Here is a 14,471-nt window from a genome sequence, read left to right on the forward strand (position 1 = left end):
GGATCAAGAGGTCAGGAGTTCAAGACCAGCCTGACCAACACGGTGAAACCCCATCTTTACTAAAAATACAAAAATTAGCCGGGTGTGGTGGCAGGCGCCTGTAATCTCAGCTACTCCAGAGGCTGAGGCAGGAGAATCACTTGAACCTGGGAGGCAGAGGTTGCAGTGAGCCAAGATTGCGCCACCGCACTCCAGTCTGGGAGATAGAGCAAGACTCCGTCTCAACAAAAGGAAAAAAATAAAGTGACTGACATATAGTAGGCACTCAGTGTTAATCTTACTGCCTCTTCCTCCATCCCATGCTAAATTAAAATGAATTCTTTGAAGAATTAAGTTTTTACTCTTCTGTGTTCCCAGAACCTAGGCAGAGCAAGGCATGCACCCAGTTCATGATAAATGTTTGATAACTGATAAATATGGAGGAGATAGTATACAGATGGAAAAAACAGCTACCTTCTAGTAGAGTTATATGCAGAACTTTCTCCTCTGGCGAACTATAAATTCCCTAAGGAATTGTCCCTGCCACAACTTAGCAAAAGGGCTTTGCTGGTGGGAATTTTTATGAACATGAGACTGGAGAGCCCCAGGTTTGATGAATTTGAACAGCTTCTCCTCTGGAGAAGTTAAGTCTTATAAAGTGTGTGGCCACGCTGCCCTCTTGGAGACTGAAAATTCTTCTCAAGCATTGCTTAAATAGATCTTCCCATTAAGAGCCATATCCAGAACTCCAATCTTGTAAAAGTTTCCATATGTGAAATGTTACTGAAAGCTCTTCTAAAATTCCCAAATAGCAATTTCTTTTTTAAAAGTTTTATTTTAGTTTTAATTGACACATAATAATTGTATACCAAACAGCAATTTTTAAAAATATGGAGACCCAGGAGTTAAAAACACAAAGTTCTTCCACTGTTCTTTGTAAAATTTCTCATATTGAGAAAATTGTTTTTAAAAAGCAACATGTATGTTGCCATTACAGTGTACTGCATATTTATTAGACAATTGACAAGAAAAACAATTTTTGGCACAAGAATGCCAATTTATTCCTTTTTTGGACACATACACACAAAACATCCCTGCAGGCCAAAAAAAAATTGCAAAATTTAAACGATCATCATCTTATCTCAACATGGGGATACAGCCCCTCCCTTAATAGTTTAGAAAGTACCTCGTATTGCTAGAGACATACATCCAGTCCAAATTTAATAAAATACATTTTAAAACATTACAGGTCTAATATAGAAACAAAAATCACACCATTAGTCAAATGAACAAATGCGAACATTTTCAGCCACTAGACGTAGAAAAAGCATGAATATGTCAATAGCAAGGCATAAGAAAATGGTGAATCAACAACAAGATCTTTCCTTCAATTTTACAAGGAAAACTTGGAGTTGAAGCAGTATTGATACAATGCCCTCAGCCTCCACTTTCTTAAAATGAAAGCAGAGCTACCACCTTGCTATTGAGCAAGATAATCCTACAGCACATTCACAAAAGATCGTTAGGACAGGGTGGAGAGAGTAAGCCTTGTTATACAGTGGATTATATTTTCCCACTCGAAGGGTAGGCAGCTTTGCCAGGTAGATAGGCTCTGATATAGGCCGGGCACCAGATCCTAAAACACAGACCATATGGAACATGTCTGCTTGAAAATCATCACCTTTGGAAGCAGCAAATAGAATTTACAGTAAGAATGAATATGTTCTGCTGCCCAGAACACTGACTACATTCAGCCAGCTAATTCACTTTATAAACCATTCAGGATTCAACAGCTAACACCACCACCAAAACATAATTGGTTCAACATTTGGGTCATCACCACTCTCATAATGTCCCCACTTCTTTTTTTTTTTTTTTTTTGAGACAGAGTTTCACTCTTGTTGCCCAGGCTGGAGTGCAGTGGCACAATCTAGCTCACTGTACCCTCTGCCTTCCGGGTTCAAGTGATTCTCCTGCCTCAGCCTCCCGAGTAGCTGGGATTACAGGCATCCGCCACCATGCCCAGCTAATTTTTTGTATTTTTAGTAGACATGTGGGTTTCACCATGTTGGCCAGGCTGGTCTCGAACTCCTGACCTCAGGTGATCCACCTGCCTCGGCCTCCCAAAGTGCTGGGATTACCGCACCCGGCCAATGTCCCCACTTCTTATCCCCAAATGGTTACTCTTTAGCGTTGTTACATTTAAATCTTTCACACCACATGACAGTGCCTAAACAGGATGCATTTAAAAAACAAAAACAAACCAAACCAGCCTAAAACTACTTCTAGAGAATGCACACCTCCCATTGATTGACACATGCATAACGATTCAGTCAGTCCCAAAGGGGTTACCTACTCAAATTGTCAAGCCGAATTAGAGTAAAACTATGCATTCAGACTTGCTTGCAATCGTATTGCTGCAACTCTGATTCTGCAGTGATTAGCTCTTAAAGATTCACCCCTCAGCAAGTTTTTGCCAATAATCCCAGTTCTCCCAAATTTCTTTCCTTTTGTCCAAAATGACAGCATTGCACCTTTAGTGGTACTATTTTCCTATAAAAATAGGTCTCCCGGCTTTTCTTCTACCACCACACTGATTTACCCCAGTGTACCAGGACTGACTGAGGTCTTACAAACGGTATTGTTCGAGGTCGAGCGTAGAGCAAGGCAAGCTAATCAGGGCTTTCTGGCACGTGGCCTTGCTCCCTGCTCCACACATGCCAGGAGATGGTGAGAAGTGATGCTTCTTCTGTGCGCTATTAATAAGCAAGCCCGAGGCACTCAGGTGCAGATGTGGTGCCCGCTGGCCAGCCAGCCAGCCACCAAGAGTTCTTCACATCTTGGACTCCAGCGAGTCCTCCTTCTCCTAAAAAAGCTTCCGTTTTTTTCCTCCTCTTGGGTCCAGAGTGGCCATGCTGAAGGGTATTCTTTGTGCTCTCCCTGAACAAGTACGAATAAAAGCAGCAGCCAGCCCCTCACCAACATGTCCTGATTTGTATTATCCAAGTGAGGTATTTGCAAAAAAAAAAAAAAAAAAAAGGACATTTTAAAGAAATTAACATCTGCTATCTCTTCACTCCTGCCTATGTTGTGCTTCAGTTACAGAACTTGCTTTCATCCCACTGTCTGCAGGGATTAAGGACGTCTGCACTCATCCTAATGAGAAACAGGCCTCGATCAACAACATTGTAAAACTCTCTCGGAGACCAGTCTCAGCAAACACAGGTGGCGCTGCTGATCAACAGCACATGGAAATGTAAACTTCAATGTATTTACAAGTTTGTTTAAATGACTGAAGAAAAACAGTGCTTTATATTGCTGGGATTTTGAGAAGGCTAGTTCATGAGATTTGGACCATCTAATGAGTTCAAGCAAACACCCTTCACCATCATTTCCCCGCCAGCAGTTTCCAGACAGGGGTGGCAAAATTGTTTTCACCACATTGTGTCTCTTTCCCTAGCACCTTCCTTAGCTATATGGAGTGTGACTCCAGGCCTCTTATCCCCCTTTCCATCTCTCACTCATGATGTCCTGGATAGAGAATTACAAGTCAGTAAAATTTGGGCTGGGAAACACTGGCTGGAGCTACCAAGACACTATGTAACTGTTGTCCATTCACAAAGTATTATCTACACTACATACAGAATACATTTTCCCCTACATTTTAACGGATGCTGGCTGTAGAGCAACTCCCTTTGTTTGGACAAAGAAGGAATCCCATCTCCCTGTGAGGGGGATCCAGAATTTATTAAGAAAAATCGACCTTTTCCACACAGTTTTAGTTTAATAAAAGGAAAAAAAAAACCACCAAGCACATTTCAGGTCGAAAGAGAAGCAAAAAGTTTGTTCTGCAAGTAGTCATGTGAGTTACCTTGATTCCCAGGAAAAGAAATTTTAAATGCTGGTACATTTTTGCAAGTTGCAGCATCACTCAATGTACCTTAAGGACTGGCAAAGCCTTTCCAATAAGGAAGCATCCTGGTTCTAGCTTATTTTAAAACAAAGTGACAGGACACCAACTGTGAATATAAAACAGGTAAAAATAATTCTTTAAAAAGGCATGGAAATATATGTCTTTTCTGACTGGTTTCAGAAATTGCCAGATTATGATATATAAGAAAGAGCTGATAAAATCATACCGAAATCTCATCTAGAAAACTACACTGTTGGGGAGGGAAGAGGAGAGACCTTAAAAAATGTTTATTGCCAAAGTTAAGCTTCTATGAGAAAAGTTTAAAAATCATTTAGATCTAACAAACCACACAGCAGCATAAAATGGGCACTTTTGAAAACTTGGAAAAATACTAAAAACTAATTTTTTTTTTCAAACAGGGGGAAACATGAGTACTTTTACCATGGCAGTGTTATCTCTGTCACTGTGACATGCATTACATCTGTTTATGTCACACATTCACAAAAGTCAACCAAATAAGAGAACTGCCTATTTGAATCTGCAGCCAAATATAGTGCAAATTGCCTGGCAGCATGTTCTTGCACCAGCACAAGTCTGCAGACATCAATAAGATAAAGTAGTAAAACTAATAAAACTCTGTAAAACTTTCAAAAACTAATGCTCGTTAAAGGCATTTACAGTGGCAAAGTCAGAAATCTTCATTAAAAAGTCTATGGACCCACACAATTAAATAGTTACACTGAACTTGAAGTAGATTGTTTGGTTTTTCTCTCCCACTTATGCATACACCCCACTCAATGACTACAGAAAAAAGGAATAATCTTCTCTTCTAAGACTAGAGGGATGCGGTGAACACCACAGCTAGCAAAATATTCCATAGAAATCCTTCTTGTAAAGTCCTTTAGAAAGTTCAGGCTCATTAGCCTTTGCACATTGAGGTAAAAATTCAGTCCAGTGCATCAGAAAAGATAATCTATGAGTATCTATTACTTTAAAAAAATGGCTCAATTTTGTTGACGCATCAGACAGTGCTGCAAAGTATAGATTCAGTGCAACTATTCCGAGCTGCTGGTAGAAGACCACCTGAAGTCAACTTGGCTCCATCTACAGGCGGTAGGCATTTGAAACATTTTGAGGCTGCATGGGGTGCCAAACTGGTTGAGTTCTTTTTCTGAAACTCTCAGGCAAAATACATCGTGTGCTGGGTATCGTGGTGGATTTGCACAGCCTTAGCCAAGGCCTGAGGATCCCGGCCGTTGCTTTGTCCTGACACATGACTGCCTTCAGCACTGTAAAGAAAATAAAACAAAACAAACAAACAAAAAAGAACAGCTGTAACAGAAGACCACTTCAAACTTCACATGTTTCAAATAGCACAAACAGTACTAGATTCTAAGGGATCTTAGGCTCAGGCTTTGGCTTCTTAGAATAATTTGTTATGTCCCTCTAAATATCAGTTGACTCAACTGAACTTTAATGGGCTGCTGCAAGAATTAAATAATAAAATGTCTGCAAAGACACAAATCCTTAATAGTATCTGTGTAAAGATTTCTACTGCCCATTACGCCTGGCCAATTTCTTTAGGCTTCAGTCAAATGTCATTTTTCCCCATAGAAATCTTCTTTGACTTTAAGGTCCGGGTCAGAGCCACCTGGAACATGCTCTCACAGAATCCTATATTTTTCTTTCATGGTACCAAACACAATTGAAATTAAATTTTTACTTCGGTAATTATTTTCCCACCAGGATGTAAACTCCAAGAAAGCGGCAACTTTGTCCCCCTTGCTCACCATTGTATCCTTAGTGTCCAGCATGTAGCAACAGAGTCTCAATAAACCATTAGTTGAATGAATGCATCTATGTACCTGGCAGAGTGATGGAACATAGGAGATTCCCAGCATATGCTACTGTGCCACCAGTCTCTTCTTGTCTTCCCCTCACTAACTATATAACCTTGGGTACGTAATAACTCCTCTGAACTTTGGTATTTTGGAGTAACAACAACTTCTAAACATACTACTTAAGGATACCATCTGATATAAAGGGCTTGACTAGCTCTTCCCTCTTCTGACTTTCTCTTTAAGTGATTATTATCCTTATCGACTAGGCTCAAAATCTTAGCCATCTTTTACTTCATCCTCTCCTCCACCACAAATATTCAATTAACTGTTAAGTCCTATCTGTTCTATCCTACGAATAGCATTTTACATTTAACAAACACAGTCTTGCTCTAATATACTTTTCCAGCCTCATGCCTGCTGTTGCCCTTTAATATCCTCCAGCCAAAGAAAACTTGCTACTGTACAAACATGTCACTTGCTTTCTCTCCTTTGTGTCCGTTGTTCTCTCTGCTCTGAAAATTCTTTTCTATTTTTTATAGAGCCAAATTCTACCCATCCAGCTATGAAATCTTTAAAAGCCTCTCCTCTGGTGTCCCATTGCACTTTTATCTACAGTGACTTGGGCTACTAGTTAGTTGCATATTTGCCTGCTTCGTCTCCCATACTGAAACATAAAATCCCTGTGGACAAGAAACATGTCTTACTCATGTTAGTATTTCTAGCACCTAGCACAATGCTGGGCACATAGTCAATACCTAATAAATATGCTGAATAAATGAAAGCACGTTGCAGTATGGAAGGTACAAAGCCACAGCTGGACATTTTCCATAACAGTGTATTTTCAATCCTTACAGAAATAGACTTGCAGTGGAATGTCTACTATTTAGCAGCTGAATTCAGACTTGGGGAAGAGCCCAGAAACTGCTACACTTCACAGATGGTCATTTGGAAAAGAAAATTAATGTAGAGAGCTTGTTTAGCTATTTAATAGTAGCTTAGGAATAGGTCAAAATATCAGATTCTCTGATTCTCTTGAGATGCCTATTTGAGAGAGAATGGGCTGCATCCCCTCTCCCACACACACATCCAGATTCACTCTGGGGTATTTTCCCAGAATGTACCAAAAGCAAAGTGAACTGGTCAGGCCTTCCAACTTGCATTATGTGGAATCCACAGCCCTGTGACTGCTTTGACTGGAGCCAGGATACTGTGCTGACCACTTCTTGAGGCTACTTAGGACCTCAGCAGAACTGAAATGCATTTTACTCTGTGGGAAAACCACAGGCAGCTCCAAATTAAACTCCTTTAGAGACACAATACAAGTATAAACAAGCCTGAGCACTTCTTGGACCAAAAGACACATTATAAGCTCTCAGAGGCACATGAATTTTATTTGTTCCTTACAATTTAAACCCTGAGAAGAAGTTTAAATCCTTAAAAAAAAATTTCTGTAGTAGCTCATTTTTTTAAACACGCTGCTAAAATATAAAGAGACTTTATTGTGCCTAAGAAACTTGCCTGTCATGATCTTTATCCACCAGATGATACCTTGCCCTAAATGCTACAAGCCGGGCATAATATGCAGGGGCTGGAATAGAGACGGAGCGAGTGCACCTCACATAGGTGTGACACAGCTGGTAAGTCAGCAGCTGGAGTTCATCTGCAGTGAAGCAGTTGTCATCCCACAAGACCTGGTAATGTGAGGGACGGCTGGTTCCCTGGGGAGAGAGTTTTATGATTAATTTTTTTTGAGATGGACTGTTGTTCTGTCACTGAGGCTGGAGTGCAGTGGCACAATCTTAGCTCATTGAAACCTCTGCCTATGGGGTTTGCAATTCTCCTGCCTCAGCCTCCCAAGTAGCTGGGACTAGTGCATGCCACCATGCCCAGCTAATTTTTGTATTTTTTAGTAGAGACAGGTTTCACCACATTGCTCAAGCTGGTCTCAAACTTGTGAAATCAGGTGATCTGTCCACTTCAGCGTCCCAAAGTGCTCAGATTACAGGCATGAGCCACCGCACCTGGCCAGATTAACATATTTCTGACAGGACACAAGAGGAGAAAATAATTGAAACCTATTCCTTAAACTCAGAAATACTTCTGCCTAGCACACCTACAAGCAGATACCTAGACCAAAAGATAACAATTCTAGGATACAAGCATTAACAAAGTTGGGCACAGTGTTAAATAATAAGTCTACTTAAGCTAGTTGCTGAATTTGCAAACATCTCCATATCAAGTCAAAGATCTGAACCAGCCTCCAAATTACCTGAATTCCTGCATGACTACAGAGGTAAAAGTCAAACTCAGATGGATGTGTGATGGTACTATCCACTGTAGTGCCTGCTGGTACATTCCCACTTTTCCCTACCTACAAAAAACAAAAAAGTAATTAGTCATCAAAGTGCCAAACTGTGCTCAGGCCATTTTTTTCTTTTGTGTGTTGATTGGGAGCAAGTTGGTAAATATCTCTTAAATGAAGTGTTGAAAATCACTTTCATTCAAATGTTGAATCTTCTGTAACTTTCCGCCCAACAATTTTAACCTGAAGTATTTTCACAAATATGCTCCAGGATTTCTTCAGGGGATTCAGACAAAAAAAAAAACTTACCCGTGGCTTTGGGCTACAACATTATCATGTACTTACAGATGACACAGCGGTATGTTCACAAAGGGAAAAAAAAACATTTAACATTTAAGATAGATACACTCTCTGAGAAGTTTTATTCCTTACTTGGAATAAAAAAAATTCACAACTTTCAGTAAAAGTAAGTCTAAGGAATCTTTAAACTGATTTACCAGGTTCAACAAAACTAATACTTTTTTCTTTTCTTCCTTTTTTTTTTTTTTTTTTTTTTTTTTTTTTATTTTTTTTTTTTTTTTTTTTTTTTTTTTTTTTTTGAGACAAGGTCTCATTCTGTGACTCAGGCTGGAGGGCACTGGCAGGATCATAGCTTACTGCAACTTTGGACTCCTGGCCTCAAGGGATCCTTCCACCTCAGCCTCCTCGGTAGTTGGGGTTATAGGCACATGCCATCATGTTCGGCTAATGTTTTCTTTGGAGAGACAGGGTCTCATTTTGTTGCCCAGGCTGGTCTCAAACTCCTGGGCTCAAGCAATTCTCCTACCTTGGCCTCCCAAAGTGCTAGGACTACAGGTGTGAGTGACCACAAATGGCAATAACGAATACTTTTTTTTTTTTTTTGAGACAGAGTCTCACATTGTCACTGGGACTGGAGTGTAGTGGTGCGATCTTGTCTCACTGCAACTTCCACCTCCCACCTAGCTTCCCAAATAGCTGGGATTACAGGAGGCCACCACCACGCCCAGCTAATTTTTTTGTATTTTTAGTAGACATGGGGTTTCACTCTGTTGGCCAGGCTGGCCTCAAACTCCTGACCTAGTGATCCCAAGTAGCCTCGGCCTCCCAAGTAGCTGGGATTACAAGCGTGAGGCACTGTGCCCGGCCAATACTTTATTTAAAAAAAAAAAAAAAAAGTCACTGGCAAATGGTTATTAGGAAGAAAGCACTTAAATGAGAACTAAAAAACAGTTTCAGATCTAGGCCCAGACTTGCAACTACATACCATGAACAAAGCTTAATATATTTAAACTTCAATCTAATCATTTATAAAATTAGGTGACACTCTCTTACCCTTTTAAAACTCCAAGAAAAACTCTACAGACAAAATTTGAAAATCAAATTTCTAGGAAGGCACGAGGGGAACTTCAGAAATGCATTACAAGGGAAGGAATTCCATCTTGCTATTTGGTCACCCTCTTCTGCTGTATAGCAGGGTTCAGTATGAACAAGTTTATTTAGCATATAGGCACAAATTTGATGGGAGTTTACTTGGCTCCATTTTAACTATTGTTAAATTGCATTTGTTTCCCAAAGTGTGTTCTTTGGGAAAATTAGTTTTGCAGGATGTATGTAGGTATTTTATGGTGAGACAAATCGGAGAAACATGGGACCAAACTAAAGTTAAGAAGGTTTTTTCTAATGTATGACTTTTCAGAACCTTTATTTTGTCATGTATAATCTTTAAGAGGGATATGGAGTATATAGCACTTTCTTTTTTTTTTTTTTTTTTGAGACGGAGTTTCGCTCTTGTTACCCAGGCTGGAGTGCAATGGCGCGATCTCGGCTCACCACAACCTCCGCCTCCTGGGTTCAGGCAATTCTCCTGCCCCAGCCTCCTGAGTCGCTGGGATTACAGGCACACGCCACCATGCCCAGCTAATTTTTTGTATTTTTAGTAGAGACAGGGTTTCACAATGTTGACCAGGATGGTCTCGATCTCTTGACCTCGTGATCCACCCGCCTCGGCCTCCCAAAGTGCTGGGATTACAGGCTTGAGCCACCGCGCCCGGCTGTATATAGCACTTTCTAAATTTATTTTATCCTTAAAAAAAAAACCAAAAAACAAAAAACTTCTCTGGTTCTACATATGACAGCCTGAAGAGGTGGTGCCTTGGAAAAAAGAAAATCCAGGCCTTTTCAATTCAGCAGTTATTGCTTGAGTACCCATGTGACTGCTAGGCTCTGCAGCAGATGCTGGGATGACAGCCAGTGGCATCAAGATAACTAATAAACTTGCCTTCATGCCTTCGTGAAACTTACATACAATAAACTGTAACACAATGTGACAAGGGAAGATGGGAGGCATTGGGAAAAGCTGATGAGTAGGTGAGCTATGCCTTCTAAGAAGTAGGAGCTGAAAAGGGAAGCTGAGTAAAAAACAGGAAACACTCCAAATACCCCTAAACTCAGAAATAGATAAGCAAACTGTGGCTCATCCATATTATGAAATACTACTCAGCAATAAAAAAGGACAAATTCCTAATATATATACAACTTAGATGAATCTCAAATGCATTATGCTAAGCAAATAAAGCCAGACTCAAAGGCGATGATTCTATTTATATGATGTGGGAAAAGGCAAAACTGTCAGAACGGAACACATATCAGTGGTTGCCAGGGGCTGGGAGTGAAAGAAAGGATAACTACAAAAGGATACATGAGGATTTTTTAGTATAATAGAATTATTATATAGTCAGCCCTTGGTATCCATAGGTTCTGCGTCCAGGAATTCAACCAACTGTGGATATTCTTTAAAAAGGTTTGGATATGCTAATTACCCTGATTTGATCACTATACATTATATGTATGAAAACTCACTATGAAACCCATATATATGTACAAATTATTATGTGTCAATCAAAAAATATAAATATAAATTTTAAAGACCTGACACATATACAAAAAAATTGTTAACATGTTTAAAAATTTAATTTTAATATGAAAAAAATTTAAAACAGTAGAACATAGCATTTACATTGTATTCGGTACTAAAGCAACCTAGAAAAATATTTAAAATAACAATTCAACAGTAAAAACTTATACAAATATTAAAATACAGTAGAAAAACTATTTAAGCCTTTACATTAGGTATTAGGTATTATAAGTAATCTAGAGATGTTTTAAAGCAAGCTTTTCCAACCCGCAGCCCATGGGCTGCATGCGGACCAGGATGGCTTTATTTTTATTTTTATTTTGAGACGGGTTCTCGCTCTGTCACCCAGGCTGGACTGCAATGCACAATCTCAGCTCACTGCAACCTCCACCTCCCGGGTTCAAATAATTATCCTGCCTCAGCCTCCTGAGTAGCTGGGACTACAGGCGCAGGCCACCATGCCCAGCTAATTTTCGTATTTTTAGTAGGGACGGAGTTTCACCATGTTGGCCAGGTAGTCTCCCTCTCCTGACCTTATGATTCACCTACCTGGGCCTCCCAAAGTGCTGGGATTACAGGCGTGAGCCACCACGCCCAGCCCCAGGACGGCTTTAAATGTGGCTCAATACAAATTCATAAACTTGGGCCTGGTGCAGTGGCTTTCATGCCAGTAATCTCAGCACTTTGGGAGGCCAAGATGGGCAGATTACTTGAGGCCAGGCATTCAAGATCAGCCTGGCCAACATGCTGAAACCCCATCTCTACTAAAAATCCAAACGGCAGGCATGGTGGTGGGTGTCTGTAATCCCAGCTACTTGGGAGGTTGAGGCAGGAGAATCACTTGAACCTGGGAGGCAGAAGTTGCAGTGGGCTGAGATCAAGCCATTGCACTTCAGCCTGAGTGACAGAGTGAAACTTGGTCTCAAAAAAAGGAAAAAAAGAAAATTGTAAATTTTCTTAAAACATTATGAGATTTGTTTGTGATTTTTTTTTTAAAGCCCATCAGTTATGGCTAGTGTATTTTATGTGTGGCCCAGGACAATTCTATTTCCAATGTGGTCCAAGGAAGACAAAAGATTGGACACCCCAGTTTTGTTTTGTTTTGTTTTGTTTTGTTTTGTTTTGAGACGGAGTTTCACTCTTGTTACCCAGGCTGGAGTGCAATGGCGCAATCTCGGCTCACCGCAACCTCCGCCTCCCGGGTTCAGGCAATTCTCCTGCCTCAACCTCCTCAGTAGCTGGGATTACAGGCACGCACCACCATGCCCAGCTAATGTTTTGTATTTTTAGCAGAGACGGGGTTTCACCATGTTGACCAGGATGGTCTCGATCTCTTGACCTCATGATCCACCCGCCTCGGCCTCCCAAAGTGCTGGGATTACAGGCTTGAGCCACCGTGCCCGGCTGGACACCCTAGTTTTAAAATATATGGGAAGATGTGCACAAGTTATATGCAATTACTACATCACTTTTTTTTTTTTTTTTTTTAAAGATGTAGTCTTGCTGTGTTGCCCAGGTTTGTCTCAAACTCCTGGGATCAAGTGATCCTACTGTCTCAGCTTCCTAAGCAGCTGGGACTACAGGTATGCAACACCACACCTAGTTTACTGTACCATTTTATATCAGGGACTTGAGTATATGTGGATTTTGGTATCTGCAGGAGATCCTGGAACCAATCCCCCATGGATTCTGAGGGATGACTGTGTATTTTTATTGTGATGGTTAGAGAACTGTATGCATTTGTCAAAACTAGGGCCAGGTATGGTGGCTCTGCCCATGAAACACTAAACAAATATCAGTGTTTAATGGGCAGAAGGAGAAAGAGGAATCAAAAAAGTCTGATCACAGGCCAGGCGCAGTGGCTCATGCCTGATTTCCCAACACTTTGGGAGGCCAAGGCAGGAGGATTGCTCGAGTCCAGGAGCTCAAGACCAATCTGGGAAACAAAGTTAGACCCTGTCCCTAAAAATGTATATATATATATATATATATATATATAATATACATAATATATATATATATTTTAATTAGCCAAGTATGGTGGCACTGGCCTGTAGTCCCAGCTACTCAGGAGTCTGAGATGGGAGGATTGCTTTAGCCCAGGAGGCCGAGGCTGCAGTGAGCCATGATAATATACATCATTGTACTCCAGCCTAAGTGACAGGACAAGACTATCTCAAAAATATGAAAAATAACAACAAAAAGCTTAAGTATGCACTCAACTAAAACTAGATACTAAAAAATTAGGGTGCATTTTACTGTATCTATATTATACCTTAAAAAATAATGAAAACAGTGGATGGAAGGGATGTACTCATTCTAGAGATAAGAATGTAGAGTGGATATGGGAAATGGAAGATGTATAAGGTCATGATGGAAGATAAAATGCAGATGTTGTTTTGGCCACTTTGGGAAAACACTAAACACCACAGGAAAGCATCTGGTAAGCAATGGGGAATACCTGAAGATTTCCAAGCAGTAGAGTAGCACAATAAGATCTGTGTTTTCGCAGCAGGGTAGAGGATGCTCTTGCGAAGGAAGAATGGAGACAAGGAGACTTCCTGGAGTCTCCTGCAATACAAAACAGTTCTGCCTAGAGCGGCAGAACACACAAGAGGAAGAACTGAGACCAGAGAGATTTCAGGGCAGAACACAGAGACTATGTTATAAATGTGTATGAAGGGACCGGAAAAGGGGAAAAGAATTTAAAGACAACTCTGAAGTGTCTAGCTTGGTTGACTTAATATAGGTGATGCCAAGTAATAGAATAAAAGGAAAATTGGGGGAGGAATAGGCTTTGGATGGGGATAAAACAAGAAACAGAAGGTTTAGACATGTTTTGCTTGAAATGCCTGTGGTAGAGCGTATTACTGGCGCCAAATATTCCCATGCCCCTCCCTGGGGGAGGATTATACATCCACACCCAATTATCTCAGGAGTGACTTCCTTTGGCTGATAAAATGAGGCAGGAAATGTGTTACTTCTGGGCCAGCACATGGCTTGTCGTGTATCTTTTCTCCCCTCTGCCAGTATGACTGGCAAGGTTCCAGTTAGATGCTTCTTTGTCAGCCTAGGTTTCAAAGGGAGGACAGCAGGGTCACAGCTGCAGCAGAGCCACAATGAATGTGTAATGTGAGTAAGAAACAAGTCTTTGTAAGCCACTAAGATTTGGGTTTTTGTTGTTGTTGTTAGCACAGCCTGGCCTATCTTGACTGACACAGTGCGTAGAGAATCTATGCAAACATGTGTGGTAGATAACTGCAAGTACAGACCAGGAGCTGAAGAGAGCAACTGGGACTAGAAACACAGATGTAGAAATCTACAAGCAGCCGGGCGCGGTGGCTCAAGCCTGTAATCCCAGCACTTTGGGAGGCCGAGGCGGGTGGATCATGAGGTCAAGAGATCGAGACCATCCTGGTCAACACAGTGAAACCCCGTCTCTACTAAAAATACAAAAACATTAGCTGGGCATGGTGGCACGTGCCTGTAATCCCAGCTACT

The 14,471-nt window shown here is 40.8% G+C and overlaps 1 protein-coding gene across 2 annotated transcripts in view; it reads right to left on the reverse strand.

The window, feature by feature from the left end:
- Positions 1 to 794: 794 nt before the first annotated feature.
- Positions 795 to 14,471, reverse strand: part of AGO4 (argonaute RISC component 4) — a 48,158-nt gene continuing 34,481 nt past the window's right edge. Inside the window, exons 16-18 of one of the 2 annotated variants that reach the window (XM_017501087.2) lie at positions 8,003 to 8,104; positions 7,252 to 7,451; positions 795 to 5,181 (exon numbers count right to left, since the gene is read on the reverse strand). In XM_017501087.2, coding sequence (XP_017356576.1) covers positions 5,073 to 5,181; positions 7,252 to 7,451; positions 8,003 to 8,104 — 411 coding nt within the window. In that variant the 3' untranslated portion in view covers positions 795 to 5,072. The remainder of the gene's footprint in view (positions 5,182 to 7,251; positions 7,452 to 8,002; positions 8,105 to 14,471) is intronic. The other variant, XM_017501088.2, reaches the window with a different exon arrangement.

The sequence above is a fragment of the Cebus imitator genome, unplaced genomic scaffold (genome assembly GCF_001604975.1).
Source record: "Cebus imitator isolate Cc_AM_T3 unplaced genomic scaffold, Cebus_imitator-1.0 Scaffold277, whole genome shotgun sequence".
In the NCBI taxonomy this organism is placed as follows: domain Eukaryota; kingdom Metazoa; phylum Chordata; class Mammalia; order Primates; family Cebidae; genus Cebus; species Cebus imitator.